The following is an 18,572-nucleotide window of genomic DNA, read 5'->3' as shown; positions in this document are numbered from 1 at the left end:
CTCACTTTGAATTTGAGTAGTGAATTGAAACTTGAATGAGTGGATCAGCCTTAACAAACTGGATTCATGGATCAGCCTTAACAAACTGGATTCCCAGCATCTGTTTCTTGAAGGCCTGGTCTCTCTTTTTGGGTGTCTGACGTGTCTGTTTGACTGCCTCGTGTGGGCTTTGACTGTCAATCAGTCTAGTTGGATAATTCAAGTTGGGCATTTTCTATAAATAAATAAATCAACATCGTTCGAAAATGGAATAAAAAATATCCGGAGGCTAAAGGACTGCTTAACCCCTGTTATCCACAATCCAAAGCTACAAGTATCCAGGCTTTCGTGCTCACTCCACAGACTGCTGGTCACCCTCATCCATTTATCTCACCTGAAAAGAATAAACAAACGAAAAAGATGGGACGAGCAAAATGCTAAGAGGGGTGGACAACTATAAATCAGATGATAAGAGAACAATCTTTAAGACTTGCGGAAATTGTAGACTTCTTGCTTCAAAACCACAATCAGCATTAAATCTCTACTTATCAGGTGCATTTTTCCTGGTACCATCTACACTTATCAGGTGCATTTTTAAGGAATGGAAGACAGAAAGTTTTTGTCAATGCACTTTCCCCGAATTAAAATTACTTATAATCTGCATTCGTCTAATTAACCTTTGCTGTTTGTGTATTCATGCTTTTAGCAATATCCTTTATTTATTTTTCTACTTCTACAGACTCTGCATGATTTTTGCTATATAACCTTTTCGATATTTTTTTTTGCTGATTATATGCATGGTTTTGTGTCTGTGATTCGCAGTTTTAAGCAGCAACAAGAAGTGATAGCAGTACTTCCTTTTAGTGAAAGCTGAAAGTGAAAGCAAAGACCCCTCTTCGCCAAACAGGGTGAGTTTTTTTTTTTTTTTTTTTTTTAAATATATTTCTACGTCTCTGATTGTCTTGCTATGTCACTGGTATCAGTTTCATCTGGATTAAAATTACCTTTTGCACTCAAAAAATATATTAAAAAAAAACTAAAAGCATAGTGTGGTGGTTCATTTCTTTTTCTTCTGATACTGCTCTGTTCGTTGAAATTTGCCTTTTGCCACTGTTGATGGCGACAAGGGTGTACTTTTCATCCATGATTTGAATTCATGTGGTGGTTCGATTTATCAGCTTTCGGCTGGAGCTGCTGTTGTTGTGTTTTTCTTTTTCCAATCATGGAGCTTTGTGCTGATTGTTGGTAAATGTTGTTTTACATGGAGTTATAGCTTAGGCAGATGCAGCTGTTAGTAATCAAACTATGATTTGCTTGATGTGATTTTTAGGTATGATTGTCTTCTGGATATACATTTTATTTTCATCACTGAATAGAGATTAAAGAGACAAAGAAGGATTTCCATTTGCATCTCCTTCCATATTACTGAGCAACAAATAAAGTATTGACTTTGTGTTTAGGGTATCATTTTCATTTCCCTCAATCTTTCCACCCAAACTGGTATTTTCTTTAGAGTGTTAGCAAACCCAAAGAACCCGAATTCGCGGCTCTTATTCATGCTACAAACATGCTGAAACTCAAAGTTCAGGACTGTAGTGAGGGCATCAAAGCAAGTGACTTCTTCTATCTTAGTCTTTTGCAGCCCATGCTTCCCCACAATCTCATCCCACACTTTTCCTTTATCCTTGATCATTGCAGCAATGTCAAACTTTTCCGTTTCATCGAAATCCACAAATGGGACATCAAAGATCTCAGACAACACTTTCCATAAGCTTTTCCATGTAAAAAAATCACCATTAGTGCAGTTGAAGGCTTGATTCTTTGCCTTTCTGCTAACAGCTGCCCATACATGCTGCTCTGCTAGTACCTGTGAATCAGTCATATCGCAGAAGTGCTCCCAGGTGTACCGATTGCCAGGATATCGAAACGGCAACCCCTGGTGCCGGCATATAATGGCATACACAGATAATGTCAGCAGTCCGTTATGGATGCTTCTTGAGGATGCACCCATGATTATCGACGAGCGATGCACAGAATAGGTGAACGATGACTGTGAAGCAACTAGGTCTTCCAATGCATAGTAGAAGTTGGGGTAAGGCAATCTAGGAACATCTTCTTGGAAAGGTGATTCATGATGAACTAACTGGTTTGCTAGTGAAGGATCAAATATAGGTCCCATATAATGTTTAGTACCTGTTTGCAGGGTCAGGTGCCTTAGCCGGGAAGGTACTGCTGATCTGAGCACCTGAAGTACATTTGTCAGCATCATTGAATTCAAATTGATGTTAACCTCCTCGCTTTCTTGGAGCTGGAAGGCTACCCAGAATACATGGGTGATTTCATGGGCGATCGGAGAGAGTTCCTTAAACGTATTTTCATAGTCGAGGGCATCAAAGGTTAAGTAACGATCAAGCAAAGAAGAGGGAAACCTGTCCGGCATAGGCCTCCTTGCAGCACCGTAAACCTTCCACGGGCGATCAAGGGCTGTCGGGTTCTTTAGCCCTTCAACGAGGCTCAAACCTGTCATTCCTGTTACACCAACAATCAGTGCAACTGATGTATCAGGTGTTGCTTGTTCCATGGCTTGAAAATACTTGCACAGCAGATTTTGTTTAAAGCTTGTGAGTTGTGCTGCAAGTGTAAGCTATTGGCATCATATATAACCAGTCCTGGTCATGGATTCTAATATTTTACAGGTTTAACAGCTGTATTATTTGTGTTTTATCTTTCAAGCAAACAAAGAACGACATCTATGCATTGACAATGGACGCTAATGGCATTGTATATTATTATAATTTTTCAGTCCATACACATCAACAATATTATCCATTTTGGGTTGTTCGGTTCTCGAACGATACATCAGACCCACACGGCTTTGTCTTCCTAGGGGGTCACCCATCCCAATAGTGTTCTCGCACAAGCATGCTTACCTGCTGAGTTACTACAAGATGTTCTCTTCCAAAAATGCTCTCGCAGAAGCATGACTACAGGATGTTCTCTCCAAAAAAACGCGTTGTTGATGGTTAGGAACTCTCACATAAGGGGGTATGTTTACACCATTGATTTGAAACATGTGAGACCCAAAGTAGTGGACCCCACTTGTTATCTCATTCATCCACACCTTTAAAAAGTCACCCTTATTTTACACCCTTACATTAGACCCTCATGTGAGAAATCCTTATATATATATATATACAGTTTTTCTCCCATGTGGACCAAGTTTGTGGACCAAATTTACAGCCATTAGATCTGCTGAACGGTTGCAGATGAAAGCCAAGTTTTAACCCGAAACCCATAACGGGTAACCCAACTTTAACGCGTCATCTTCCCAAATCAATCGAGAAATCGAAAAACCCATTCCTTCTTCTTCGATTGTTAGTCCCCCACATCGCCACGGTCCGATCTCGTTAACGCAGCTGGATTTAGCGATGGCGAAGACCAACTTGAGCTCGAAAAACCCATTCCTTCTTCTTTGATTGTTAGCCCCCCACATCGACACAGTCCGATCTCGTTAACGCAGCTGGATTTAGCGATGGCGATGACCAACTTGAGCTCGAAAAACCCATTCCTTCTTCTTCGATTGTTAGTCCCCCACATCGACACAGTCCGATCTCGTTAACGCAGCTGGATTTAGCGATGGCGATGACCAATGTGAGATAGCGAGGTCTTGGAGCGATATTGTCGGGTAAGATGATTGTAGTTTGTCTGATTAGATTAGTTTGATTCTTGTTCCAAATGCTGGTGGAGTAGTTTGTTTAATTTCTTTTTTTCCGATTATTGTTTGTGAATGAAAACACGAAAGTCATGTCCAAAATTCACAAACAATAATCGAAAAAAAAGAAATTAAACAAACTACTCCACCAGCATTTGGAACAAGAATCGAACTAATCTAATCAGACAAACTACAATCATCTTACCCGACAATATCGCTCCAAGACCTCGCTAGCTCACATTGGTCATCGCCATCGCTAAATCCAGCTGCGTTAACGAGATCGGACTGTGTCGATGTGGGGGACTAACAATCGAAGAAGAAAGAATGGGTTTTTCGATTTCTCGATTGATTTGGGAAGATGACGCGTTAAAGTTGGGTTACCCGTTATGGGTTTCGGGTTAAAACTTGGCTTTCATCTGCAATCGTTCAGCAGATCTAATGGTTGTAAATTTGGTCCACAAACTTGGTCCACATGGGAGAAAAACTTATATATATATATATATATATATATGTTAACATATATAACCAGTCATTCTCATGACTTTGTCTAGTAATACTGATTATTTTACAGGTTTTACAGATGCCTTCATGGACGGCAAGGTTACTTGTTCATATTCATATACAAATTTTTTTTTTAATACCAATGAGCCAGGTGGTGCTTCCCTATATTCATAGGCAAATAACAACATATATGCCTCGACAAGAGTATAATTAGGCCATAACTTCATATGTAGCTGAATTATACCGTACTTGTCTTGTCGTTAAAATTCTTTTCACTGGAGCCCGTAGTTCCCTACTAGTAACATTTTGTTCGTATTGAACTAGTTCACACTGTCTCGCACGACTTTGTTTTCCCAAGCCCAGCGCCCTTCTCTACTAGTAACATTTTGCCCGCTTTGAGCTAGTCCATACTGGCTCGCACGACTTTGTCTTCCCAAATCCAACATCAACACATACTAGTTCAAAAAAAAAAATTGTTATTAGTTTGGAAGTTTAGCCTATTATATTATGCACTTCACTTCTTCCACTAGAAAATGTGAGATTTAAAGCACCGAGTCCCTTCGCCACTCGAGACATTTTTTGCATTTGCATATTATTTAAAACTCACACATGGGGTTAAACATATTTATTATTTATACAAACAAATGCATTTTTCTTAGGGTTGTCCAAAAGAACTGTGTCAAATCGAATCGATCGATTGGTCGATTATTGTCTTATATATGTTAGTGAGAATTGATCGAAAAAACAACTTTGTGCTGAAATATCACTAATTTTAAAAATTATAAGTTTCAACACCTAGAAATATTGGTTGAAAAATCACTAATTGATAACTAATTTTTTGGGACTCTAAAATGAAAATATTTTTGATATAGGCAACTGAGCCCTAATTTTCAGTGGGCTCTTTTTGTTTTTTTCCTTGGGCCTATATTGACTTGTTAGGCCTTCTATTAAAAAAAACTTTGGGCCGGGTTTATAACAAATAAAACATATAAAAAAGCCCATGTATTTTAACTGAATACGGAGAACAAACATTGTTTGGGTCAAGAAAGTAACAAGCACGAAGCTGGGCGACTTCTTCTGCTGTGCGCTGCCGGTGCCCTAGAGAGGAACATCCGTGGAACGGTGGTGGTAACTGGAAGATGATTGCGGAAGATTTCAGAGACTGATCAGGTACTCCTTCAAACTCCTCTCGTCGCTTCTTTTTCTTTGTTTCTATTGTCTTTTCCTCCGAATCTGCAAATTCTTCTCCACTTTGTCTGAAACTTAGTCTTTTATTTTGATGGAATATGGAGCCTTGTGTGGGACTGTTGCGATATTTGTCATAGTTTGCGAGCACTCGAAGAACATCTCTGCTTCATGGCTCTAGTTGCATATTTGTGCCCTGGGGAGGCCCTTTAGTGATGGTAGTGTCATGCATACTGCTTTTGAAAGAAGAAAAATGAGTATAATCATGTATGGATAGCACGGGACTTGGAAAATGAACGAGTGGATTTATTGGTTGTTTGATCTTATGCATGTGATTGGTCCGTTGAGACATGAGAGACGAGACATAAACATGCATGGATAGCATGGGCCTTGGGTAAATGGACGAGTGTATTTGTTGGTTGTTTGATCTTATGCTCATTGGAATCCATGAAATAAAACTACATAAAATTTAAACTATTTTTTGCAAATGAACACACCAGTGACAAATTGACGACTAAAATTAGAGGTAAAGCACGTATGAAAGACTGACTTGGGATTCATTTTCCTAATCATAGTTGGAGTATGAGAGAATAAGTATGTCTTGTTTATTCATTTAATGAATTGAATGGTCAAGTTAAACTTTAATTGATTCATTCCTTAGGATGACAGAAACTTTTTGGGGGGTTTATTATGAGGTTCAATTACTTAGGTGTATGTTAATACATGTTGTGTTGGCTTTCAGGTTGGAAACTTGCATTAGTTGACCATTGAGGGTGTTGTTAAGGTAATGGGAGAGCATAATTGTTGAAGCTAGTGTGTGCCTATGTATTCAAAACGGACTGGGCAAATGGATGAGCCTGGTTCTGGGCCCATACGCACAAGTGATCGGCTTAGGAGAAGGCCAAAAGTGTATGGTCGTACATACTTATATAACTATTATTCTCCAAAAATTATTCGTCCTAGGAAAACCAAAACTAAGACAAGGACAGCAGCTTCTCGGATTGCACAGTTATTGCGTCCAGGGAATCGGCCAGTGCGGAGCTCAATGCTAATAATGTAAGTCTTTACATTTTTATTTCAAATATTGCTGTCCAATGGTTATTTGCGATTAATAACATTTGTTATTACTCTTGTAATTGAATGTGCATGGATCCGAAATGTTGCTGGTTTTTATATTGTAATTTCTCTCCCCCCCCCCCCCCCTAGTTTTTAGGTTTCTCAGTACAGGAGCTCTGGTAGTTATCCTGATGCATTTGTCTATGCAGTTAATGTGCACATCTATGCCAATATGAAGCATCCAATAGCAAACATGGCATAAATTATGGATTCTTGCATAACCGTTATCTGATGCTATTGGCAGAGGTAGTTTGCTTGTTTGGATAGATATGTTTGGGTACTGTTCTAGAACAATGGTGACCCACCTTAACTGATATTTAAAACACGATTTCACTTTTGAGCCTTCCAACTTTTCTTTATTCTAGGTTACTATTAATTGAGTTTAATCAATCTCCTCTTATTGTGAATGCATAAATTTTTCCTACCTATGCTCCCTTTTTCTTGGTTATCTGTGATGAATTGGCTGTTTTATAGGCCTTCAGTGGCCTTCATGCTTAGGTGCATCCAAATAAAGTTAGTTATTCTTGCCTTAATGCAATTTACTACTTAACTTAATGGCTATGATTCTATGAAGTACAAATTGCATTCTGTAGTAATGTAGTATAATTGCGTTTTGGCTGAAGTACCTTGTGAACCCCAAACTAGGCATACTTTTGCCTTTCTGCTTAGAGTTTCTATGTTTACGCCTGTGGTTGTTGGATCGCTTAGGCAAGAAGGCCGTTGCCATAACTCCATTAATCAGTTCTCGGTATGACTTTTAGTTCTCTGATTAAAAATCACTACCTTGATGATTAATGTTTATAAAAGAATAATACTATTCTTTCCATTCAAAAAAAAGTTTCTATGTTTACGCCTGTGGTTGTTGGATCGCTTAGGCAAGAAGGCCGTTGCCATAACTCCATTAATCAGTTCTCGGTATGACTTTTAGTTCTCTGATTAAAATCACTACCTTGATGATTAATGTTTATAAAAGAATAATACTATTACTTTGAAAGGAAGAATAATACTATTATGAAACCAGAGCTTCTGACATGGAGTAGTATGTTAAAGGTTTTTAAGTTTGTATAGTTGAATTTTTTGGTCAAATCTAATCATCATTGAAGTGCGGTCAACCCATTTAACCCTCTTTGTCCAAGTCAATCCATTCTTGTTCTTGAACGTTCTTGCTCTCTTTACTAAGAGAAAAATCAATGTGGCACATAACAACCTTGGCATGTTGATATTTTTTTTTATTCGTTTACTGATTTTGCCACCGAAGTTTACATAGAATCCCCATTGTGATCATGCTTGAACATGGGTTTATTTGCTAATTTTTGGTAATCTGTAGTTGAATACCACTTCTTTGACCGCACAACCAACACATTTTTTCCGTCCAAAGAATTAGATGGACCGAACTGCAATCAGACTAAGACCAATTACCTATAGTTTTTAAGATGTTTTGTAAATTAAATCTTTTGGTGCAAATGACTTAAGGGGAACTTTATTTGCATTAACTTCTTTTTTTAAAAAATAAATTTTTTTACTTGTATTCTCTTGACAATCAAACCAACTATGAAACACAGAGCACAAAAGGAAAAAACAAAATAAATTCTAGAGAGTATGTTAAGTGAACCTCGAGCAACTTAAAACAGTTGTTTGAGCTTTGGAGGCGAAGCTGAACTTGAGGCCTTGAGTAAGTTGGGTTACTGTGCCATTTAAGTAAACCACCACCTTGCCTCTCCGGCCATGCTGCGCTGGATCCCTTCTGTATTTTTTAGAATTTCGGTGAACTGGGCAAGTATTATAGCTTGAACTACATATGCTGAAAGTGCAAATGTTCTTTATCACAGGTAACTAGTGTGTAGACTGTAGTGTATAGTGTGTAGTGTATAGTGTCCACACACCCACGCACACCCTACCAGTAGGGAAAAATGGCAGTCTTATTGTTTCATCACGGGCATATCTTTAATTTCTAAACTGGTCTGTTCGCAGTTTCATCTCCTTGATGCTGTTAATAAGATTTTCTGTTCAAAAAAAAATCTTTAATTTCTAAATAGCCTATCCAAGGCTAACTTAAATTTGAACAGCCCTTCAAGAGTTATTTTTTTTCTTATAGGTTTTGCTTTTGGTTTTTCTTTGGGCATCGGATGATGCTCCCCAGCTGCTGTTTAAAAGACTATGGGAGGCTCATTTCCTCGCTAAAACATCTATGATTTTTTCACTGGCTGTTTACTTTTTTTTTTTGTATGCAGCAATTGTTTCTCACTGATTGTTTTTGTGTATTACATACCTAATAATCTCGAAATTTTATTGATGTGTCTGTATACACATTGTAGGCACATCTGTCCCACAGGGGATTGGATGAAAATGTAGATCATCTTTTCAATGCTTACAGACAGTTTAGTATCAGTGATCTATCTTGTTTCGAACTTTGTTTGTAGTCAGCTTCAACCAACCTTCGGCGTTCCACCAGAAAGAGGAGGATTAACACTAATCTTGAAGATTACACTGATAGTTCTGGATCAGATGACGAAGACCTAATGGTAAAGATGTAGAACCATTATTATGCAGTTTTCTTGGTGACTAGCAAAATTTTGTTTTGTTCAACTCTTCACTCACTTAGTTAATCTTTTTTAATTATAAGTTTCAGTGAAATCATCTTTGATATTATCATATGGAATTCTTTCTCAGAGACCCACACACCGACATATGCGGAACCGGTTGGGGAATAATACAAGCCAAGATGAGTTATTGTCTCCCAAGCGTAAAAAAATTGTGGAGACTAGACCAACACCTCGGCGTGAAGGGCTACGACCACGTCGCTCAACAACAGTTGCTAGGGTAAGATTGAATTTGGAATCTGGGGATGAACAAGATATTTTAGAAGAGAAGGTTGGTCATGATGAAACTGAAAATGGAACGATGATATCGATGAAAACGATGTGGATGATGACCAGAATGAGATTGATGGTGAGGCAGAAGATGATGATGAGGATGAGGAAGATGATGAAGACATTGAAGAAGAGCAGGATGGTAGGAGGCGATATGATCTCCGGAATCGTGCGGAGGTTCGTAGTCTCTCGGCAGAAGAAGGCAAAGCAAAGGCCACGATCTCCTCGACAAGTTGTTTGCAGCAGGGAATAGGGACCAAGGTGAGCGGTTCAGTAAGAAAGGGGTGATCACGGGTCCATAAGCGTCATCGTTTTCAAGAGTTGAAGAATCTGATGACTCCCTTCTCGTGGATGAGCTAGACCGGGGCCCTGCAATTCCCTGGGGCCGAGGTGGCAGCAGACCAGGACCACCGTGGCTCTTTTGGTGGGCTAGATATGCATGGGACAACTGCATTGGGCTTAATGTTGCTGCCTCTGGATGGGGTCATCAGGGTGATACTCTTGGTACATTAACTTCTGGGGTTCAAACTGCTGGGCCTAGCTCAAAGGGAGGAGCTGATATTCAACCTTACAGGTTGACGAGACTGTAAGTTTTGATGACATAGGTGGGCTCTCAGAATATATTGACGCTTTGAAGGAAATGGTTTTCTTCCCCTTATTATATCCTGATTTTTTTGAGAGTTATCACATCACCCCACCAAGGGGAGTGTTGTTATGTGGTCCTCCAGGTACTGGTAAAACTTTGATTGCCAGAGCATTAGCGTGTGCTGCTTCAAAGGCTGGCCAAAAAGTCAGCTTTTACATGCGTAAGGGTGCTGATGTCTAAGCAAATGGGTTGGTGAGGCTGAAAGACAATTGAAAACTGCTTTTCGAGGAAGCACAAAGGAATCAGCCGGCCATCATATTCTTTGATGAAATAGATGGTCTTGCTCCTGTGGCGATCTAGCAAACAAGAACAGATTCATAATTCCATTGTGTCCACTTTGCTTGCCTTGATGGATGGTCTTGATTCGCGTGGGCAAGTTGTCTTGATTGGAGCAACCCAATCGGATTGATGCCATCGATGGAGCCTTACGTCGTCCTGGTCGATTTGATCGTGAATTCAATTTTCCGTTTACCAGGTTGCAAGGCCCGTGCTGAGATATTGGACATTCACACCGCCAAATGGAAGCAGCCTCCTACTGGAGAACTGAAAATTGGAACTTGCAGCTAGTTGGTGTTGATATTGTGGTGCTGATTTGAAGGCTTTGTGCACTGAAGCTGCTATTCGTGCTTTCCGTGAAAAATATCCTCAAGTTTACACAAGTGACGACAAGTTTCTGATAGATGTTGATTCAGTTAAGGTTGATAAATATCACTTCATAGAAAGCCATGTCTACAATCACTCCTGCTGCTCACAGGGGCTCCATTGTACACTCCAGACCATTGTCATTAGTAGTTGCACCATGTCTTCAGCGACATCTCCGAAAGCCATGAACTATATATCTGATATCTTTCCTCCACTGTCATCTGAGCTGACAAAGCTTTCCATGTTGTCGTATGGGTCTGCAGTTCCTCTTGTGTACAGGCCTCGGCTTTTGCTGTGCGGAAGTGAAGGCTGTGGGCTGGTATTTATTTTGGAACCTGTTGATTTTGACAAGTTGGTCATTTGGGACCGCAAACTAAAGATACTGATTTCAGTTTACAGGATCATCTTGGACCTGCAATTTTACATCAACTGGAAAAATTTCCTGTCTACTCACTTGGACTGCCATCACTTCTTTCTGATCCAAGTGCAAAGGACACCTGAGGAGGCTTTAGTGCACATATTTGGTGAAGCAAGGAGGACAACTCCGTCAATACTTTACATTTCTCAATTCAACCTTTGGTGGGATAATGTGAGTTCATTTTTTTCTCTCAATTTTTTTCATGCTGATGCAAAAACTATTATCTATGTTTGATATTTCATTATTTGGTTGATGAGAGTGAAATAATGTATTAATGTACTATGTTCCACATTGTATTATCTGGGCTCTGATAAATTTAATTTTCCAGGCAGATGAGCAGCTCAGGGCTGTTCTACGGACTTTGCTCGAAGAATTGCCATCTGACTTGCCCATATTATTTATTGGAACATCCTTAGTTCCACTTGCTGAAATTGAAGGGGCACCATTTTCAGTGTTTACACTCCAATCTGTGTAGGTCTCACATATCTTGCATGCAGCCATTTTTTGTTACTCATGGCACTGCTGTTTTTAATTTGTTCTTCTTACATTTTTGAGCCACATGGAATCAGGTTTCCATATTTGACTGGCCATTGCAATTGTAAACATTATAGTTTGAATTAATTTGAACAAATTTTTTTTCCTTTTAACATTATATTGTTATGACATTTCTATACTTTAACGGTGTATTGGATTCTTACTTTATTTAATTTGTTGTTCCCACCCTGTTGTTTTTCTTTTGAAACTCAAAACTAAAACCAAGGGATATAGGTATCGAATGCATCAATGCAGCTGGAATTAGGTGACTTTTGTTACCTACAAAGCCTTTTTGTATAGTTATTTTTTTAGATGTTTCATTTGAAGCATGTTATCTGTGTCTGGTACCATAAATCCAAGGCTGAACAAAATTATGTTCCTATTTTCCCTCCATGCTTCGTTCTACACAACTCTTGATAGTTGATACTGCCTAATGTTATACGTGGTGTGCATTCAAAAATATTATACATAGGAAATGGAATTTTATTTTTATTCTCTTCCATCATTCCTTAAGTCTGTAAATTTAAGTTGGAAGTTCTTTCTAGTTAAGTCATTCATACATTTAGGAAGTATTTTTTATGGTTAAGCATTTTACTTTAGTCATATGTTTTGCCTTTACAATGTCAGATGTCAGGTTTGATGACCCATCGATAGAAGATAGATCATTGTTTTCGATCGTTTAATTGAAGCTGCTTTGTCTGTTTCTTTGGAGAGTGTGACCAAAAGATCCCAGGATGTGCAATCCCCACATGAACTTCCCAAGGCTCCAAAAGTGGCAAGTGGCCCCCAAGGCCTCAGAGTTAAAAACCAAGGTGGAAGCTGAGCAGCACGCTCTTCGTCGATTGCGGATGTGCATCAGAGATATTTGCAACCGGTAGGGTGGTCTTTACTTTGTTCTATTTCTTGAAGCTTTATGTACTATCTACTTGGTCACTGTCATGGTTGAGCTTGATTCTTACTAAACTTGAGGTACGGCTTAGTTAGTTAGTTATATGGTGAGAAAAAAAATTGTGCAACATCATCTTTTGATGATCCTGCCTTAGCAGGTGCTGAGAGAAGTGATGATGTGTTTCTTAACATCCAACATATTCCCCAAAAGGCAAGTGCTCATTGATAGTGATTGGCTGAGCATTCAGAAAAGAAAAATAGAACATAGATTGCATTAACTGTGGCACTTTATACCTAATTCTTCCCAACTCAATGGTTTTTCTTCCTCTACTACAGGATATTGTATGATAAACGGTTTAGCGCCTTTCATTATCCAGTCACTGATGAGGATGCTCCCAACTATCGCTCAATAATCCAGAATCCTATGGACATGGCCACTCTGTTGCAGCATGTTGACTCTGGCCAGTACATTACAAGTACAGCATTCCTGCAAGATCTCGATCTCATTGTGACCAATGCAAAGGTTTGCTTGCCGATATTTGCTATTGCTCATAACAGTGACGTTTGACTTCAAAGTACTCCTTTTAATTATTGTTTTTGTGTATTCCAAAATAGATTCGTGGACAGTTACTGATTGCATTTATGCTAATATGCTTGGAGTGTAGATGCTGTGTATTTAGGTGAAAATGTTCTGTAAGTGCTAAACATAGCCTCTTTGTAGTCTTGATTGCACCATCTTGGTGCTGTAGTAAAATTATTTCCCTCTGGGATAGAGAAAAAGAAATGGTTGGTTGGGGTTTTTTTTTTTTTTTTGGAAAAAAGGGCGGGGGGGGGGGGGGGGAGCAAAAAATTTGAAGGAGACAAGTGGTGACATGCTGAACATGTGTATGATAACAGATATTGTTGGTTTATGTTGCTTCGGAAGTAATGCCTGTTAACATTATTATATTCTGTTTGCGTTTAAGATGATTTTGGGTTCTTTTTTTTTTATCTCCTTTTTTTTTTTTTTTTTTTTTTAGATTTGGCTGAGGAATTTTTTCTGTCATCAATCATTTACTGTCACTGATCTTGTAATGTCATCAACCAACATAGAAAACCAACTGTTGATTATCAAGACCTCCTGTTGCTTGTGTAATTTTTTGAGTGTGCTTGAACTCTCAATCCTACTCTTTAAATTGCTTCTAAAATGGATTATTTTCCTTTCAGGTTTTAGTTTTAGCATTAATTATTTAACTATTCTTTTATGTTCAATGGTCAAGTTTCAGAGGTGCAAGGTCACATGTTCAAGCTTGGAAACAGCCTCTCCGCATAATATGCGTTGAGAAGGCTGCATACAAGGGTTATTGCATAGGATTTTTGTCAACAGGGTATGTTCTAGGGCTGTGAACGGTGCTTGAACATTTACTTTTTGGAAAAATAGGGAATTTAGGAATTTAGGCTAAGGATTATTTCTACTCTTGAAGCAATAAATTTAGGGCTTGAAACAGTGAAGAATATTTGTGAAACTGTTTAGAAAAGATAAGAGTAAACAAGAAGAAATAAGACAGATGCATCATACTTAGGGTCTTTGCCATCACACCTAAGAAAAATTGCCTCACTAAATCAAAAAGACAATCACTTGGTAGAAAATCATCCCAAATACTATTCATTCATTCATCATCATCATAATTATAGAGAGCTCTTACATCCATTTATTTAGATTTCATATTAATCCTAATTCTACAGTGACTTTCCTCCTAAAGACACTATAACTCCTAAAATAAGCTAATGCGATCCATCTCTAAAAAGTCTTGACTAAACAAAATAACATATAGAAGGCTAAAGACATTTTGTGACACTAATAAAACAGCTTTTATCCTAATAATTTCTGAAATTCCAGAAAACCTGTAAATTCCAAAAATAACCACACACTGTCCTTGGACTTCAAAAGTCTGGGGAATTGCTCTGTTGATGATGGGTATTTGCTGGGTCTCAAATTCTACAGTAGACAAAGAACTGATAGCTTGGAGTTTGTTGGGCAGGGGCAAGCAGCAAAAAAAGTTCATTCAGATTATCCCCATGTCAGTGATGTGGTTGATCTGGTTTCATTCATAAATGGTTTGACTGCATTGAATTTTGGCGCATGTCTTTTTCTGGGAATGTTTTTGATCATATTAACATTTCAGCCTTGTAGTTGATGGGTTTGCACTCCCTTAGTGCTCTTAAAAAAAAATTCCATTAAAAAAAATTAAAATTAATGAGAACTCAATAAAAACTGATCCAATAATTAACAAAATTAAGTAAACCTAAAATATGACTTAAAATTTAGCAGAAAGGACTATAACGTCCAAAAAGACATGATTCTAAGTTTCTTTAATATTTGGCTTTCTGTCTTCTTGACCTTTTTGTCTTCTGCATCAGTATATGTCCATTTGTGCTCACAAGCAGTGGACTCGGAGACATGTTATCATGCTAAGATAACCCTAGTTGGGGGAAGTCTGATAAAGTTGGATATTAAATTTCATGAAACAAGGGATTAATTTTTGTTATAGATTGAGTACTGACTGCTCACCCAAAAAAGAACAAAAAAACAAGGAAAGGAAGAAAGAAATAAGAAAACTGACCTTCTGAAGTTTTTCATATAATCTAGCATGTGACTATTCCGTCAATTATGATAGATGTTTCCTTGTAGGTCACCAGCTTCTATGTTCTATTTCTGTGTTTAATTAGATGGAGAAACTCATATGCATAGGATAAATTTTTTATGCTGAATTTTGATAGAGGAAAACCAACACCAGAGATCTTATCAGCAGTAGAGAATCTGATGTTGATGTCATATGATCTAAGAGAGAGAATATTTGATACTGAAAGTGTCCTTGCAAAAGTTCTCCGTTAAATCCACAATACTAATGTGATCTATACTTTGGCAATAATATTGCAAATGAGTAACTGGCCATCTTTGAGAATGTCACTGTTTTCAGAATGTTAGTATTTTGTGTGTCAGTGGAATCTGTGAATTATTATAATTACTAGCTGTTATATTTTCAGGTTTATAATGGAGATGATTATAACGGTGCCAGGATAGTTAGTAGAGCTTACGAGCTTCGTGATGCTGTGAGTTCCTTCTTTTCCTTCCTTTTGTCTTTTTCTCCTTTTTTCATTAGTCTTTGGGTGCTTGCTCCATTTGTTGAAATACTGTTTTTCACATAATTTTCAGGTGCATGGTATGCTTTCACAAATGGATCCTACACTAGTTGCCTATTGTGACAAAATAGCTGCCCAAGGGGGTCCAGCGCATATTCCCGATGATATAGGGGGGTATATTTTTCCATCAACTCCAGTTGCACAGTTGGGAGCTGTTACTAGAGCGAGTGCCCGACTTCGTAATGTCCCACCTGAGGTTAATCTGAACCAAAGTTATGAGGCTCTGAAAAGACCAAAGAAGAATGCTGATGTTGTCCATGCAGCAGGTATTGTTGCATTTATTGTGGCCAGATATATATTTATTTATTGAATGGTAAAATTTTATTGAAGCACCAAGAAGGTGCAGGCAAACTACTAGGAGGCTAAACTGAGAGCCTCATATAAGTTGTTACGCGAGATTGGAAGCCCTAACTTCATCCCACTAATATGCCTATCAACAAAAATGTCCCCTATTGTTGAGTATTCTATTAGTTTGTTCTTTCTACAAAAGCCACATAATTGCCAGAGGAATAGACTGGTGAAATTTCTTCTTCACTTTATTAGTCTCAAGAGCCCCAGTCCTTGAGCTCATCTGCTACAGTACTACTGATGGCCCAGTTTACACCCATGATCTTCCACCTATCGCTCCAGATTTTCCTTGACCAGGTACAATGATGAAGAACGTGGTCAATTGACTCCAAATCCTCCATGAACGGGGAATATCTGTTCACCATTTGGTAACCCTTTTCTGCAAATTATGAATGGTCAAGAATCAAGATTCTAACCCAATTAGTTTCCCAGTAGAAAAATGCAATTCTAGGTGGAATTTTAGGCTTCGATATACACTGCAAGGCGAAGGGAGGGTTGCCAAAGCAGTGATAGTCTTTAAGGAGCTCCTTGTAGAAAGATCTGACTGTGAACTGATTATCCTTGGTGTGCTCCCAACAAATTCTATCATCCACAGTATTGTCCAGTCTTGTATTATAAATAAATCCCAAGAAATTACTAAAAGCATCCATTTCCTTGTCTTGAGCTGCCATACTGAAGTTGATGTTCCAACATAAGCCAGGAGGCGTAAGCTATTTAAGTCTTTAAAGACAGACTCTTTTTGTACTGACATCCTTTATAAGTTAGGAAAGATGAAGTATCTATATCCTGAAAACAATCTTGCCCTCATTACCAGCCTTACGGAATGTAAGATTTTGCTGCTCTTCCCAGCCTTTTTTGATGGGTCTCCAAAAGACTAGTACCATAACCTTCCTGTCGGATATCAGAGATCCAACCATAGAATGCCATGTCTTGCCACAACCAGCTTTCTCCAGAATTCATCTTTATCATAGCAAAATCTCCATAGCCACTTGGCAATTATTCAAGTAAAGCTTTGTTGAAGAGCCAAAGAGATGTGATTCCAAGACCTACTATTGAGAACTGTATGATTGAAGCAATTAAGCCCTACCTAGCCTGTATGATTTTGAAGTTGAATGATTGAATTTTATGGTCGGCTAACATTTTGGAATTTATTTGTTGTTTTTCTTTCTTAGAAAGTAATTGTTCCTTGTTTTTCTCTTATCCTCATTTGAATATGCTGCTTTTGGTTTTTCTGAAACGATTAATTGCTAGATGAACTATGTGTCTTTCCTGAATGACATTCTACTTCCTGACAATCAGCTTCGAGTGCGGAAGCCAAATCACAATATCAAGATTCAACGCAACCAATGCAAACTGAAGAAGTTGAGATAAATGAGAAAATTCTTGAAAGGCCCGAACCCTCCTTTGTTGAGGGTAGCCCACGCGAAACTCCTGGAGAGGAGGCTACTGCTGATGCTGGTGAGAGTAGATCTGAAGATGTTGCGATGTCAGACGGTGAGATTTCAAGTCAAGTGGAGTCTGTCAAGCAGCTGTTTGTGAAATGCACTGAAAACTACTGTATTCCTCAGCTTGAAAGGCTCTATACTCGTATTATGAAGGGTGTTTTTGTAGCTAAAGGAGTAGAAGACAATACCAAGCACTCAATTTTGAGGTTTTTATTCAAATTTGCTGAAGACGAGGCAAACTTTTCATGCTGATACCTTTTTTCCCCTGAGAAAAAAATTGAAAAAAAGAAGGTAGTTTAGTTGATGTAAATTCGGGATTTTTCTTTCTATGCAAAATTGAGTGAGCAATTTCTGTCCAGCCTATGTGTACAATTCAAAGCATATGTATACATAACATAGGCTCATCAAGCTGGCATGTCTTAACATGGATTTAGCTTGTACATCAATTCTTGTACGGTTGTATTGGGGTTGTAAAGCTTGAGAATTCAGCCACCCTGGACTGTGAATCTCCCCGACTCTTAGACACGGTCCATGCTCATGCTTATGAACGGCTGAACGGTCTTTGAATTAGATTTGGAGGCCCTGCAATTTCCTTGGAATTGTTTAGTCTGAAATTATCATCGAATGGCAATCCAATGATCCTTGTCGTGAATCTACAAATAAAACTTGAAAATATCTGCAAATAAAACTAGAAAATAAAAAAAAGGTCAAAAAGGCTAAGCTTGGGTATGCAAATGTCTCACGTAAAGCATATCTGCTTTATTGCAAGTATCCAACGCATGGGTATTGATCGTTGGATAGAACTTTAAGAGTCTAAACTTTCAGGGGGATTTGAGAGCCTTCAGATCCCTCTGAAGGATGTAGTAATCAAGCCAATGACTAACTAAAACTACTAACTAAAACTGAATGAGGATCGAATCGAGAACTGACTCGACAACATTTTTCCTACATTACAATCGTCTTTACGATATAATTCACTCAAATTCCAACCCCACATACGAATTGAGTTTTCACAACCACAATCGCATCCAACAATCCATAACCTCAACTTCCATCTAATATCCAACAATCCATAACCTCATCCTCCATCTAATAAGAGTGTCAT

At 38.3% G+C, this 18,572-nt stretch overlaps 1 protein-coding gene and 1 pseudogene across 1 annotated transcript; one reads left to right on the top strand and one right to left on the bottom strand.

Moving 5' to 3' along the window:
- Positions 1–1,379: 1,379 nt before the first annotated feature.
- Positions 1,380–2,736, bottom strand: LOC119981482 (3-oxo-Delta(4,5)-steroid 5-beta-reductase-like). The gene has a single exon (XM_038824622.1). It carries the CDS (start codon positions 2,558–2,560, stop codon positions 1,436–1,438), a length of 1,125 nt encoding a protein of 374 aa, XP_038680550.1. The 5' UTR covers positions 2,561–2,736; the 3' UTR covers positions 1,380–1,435.
- Positions 2,737–5,227: 2,491 nt separating this feature from the next.
- Positions 5,228–17,913, top strand: LOC119980289 (annotated as a pseudogene).
- The last annotated feature ends 659 nt before the right edge of the window (positions 17,914–18,572 follow it).

Source organism: Tripterygium wilfordii, chromosome 16, assembly GCF_013401445.1.
Source record: "Tripterygium wilfordii isolate XIE 37 chromosome 16, ASM1340144v1, whole genome shotgun sequence".
Taxonomy (NCBI): domain Eukaryota; kingdom Viridiplantae; phylum Streptophyta; class Magnoliopsida; order Celastrales; family Celastraceae; genus Tripterygium; species Tripterygium wilfordii.
Note: the sequence above shows the minus strand (reverse complement) of the source record. Positions and strands in the feature narration are given on the sequence as shown.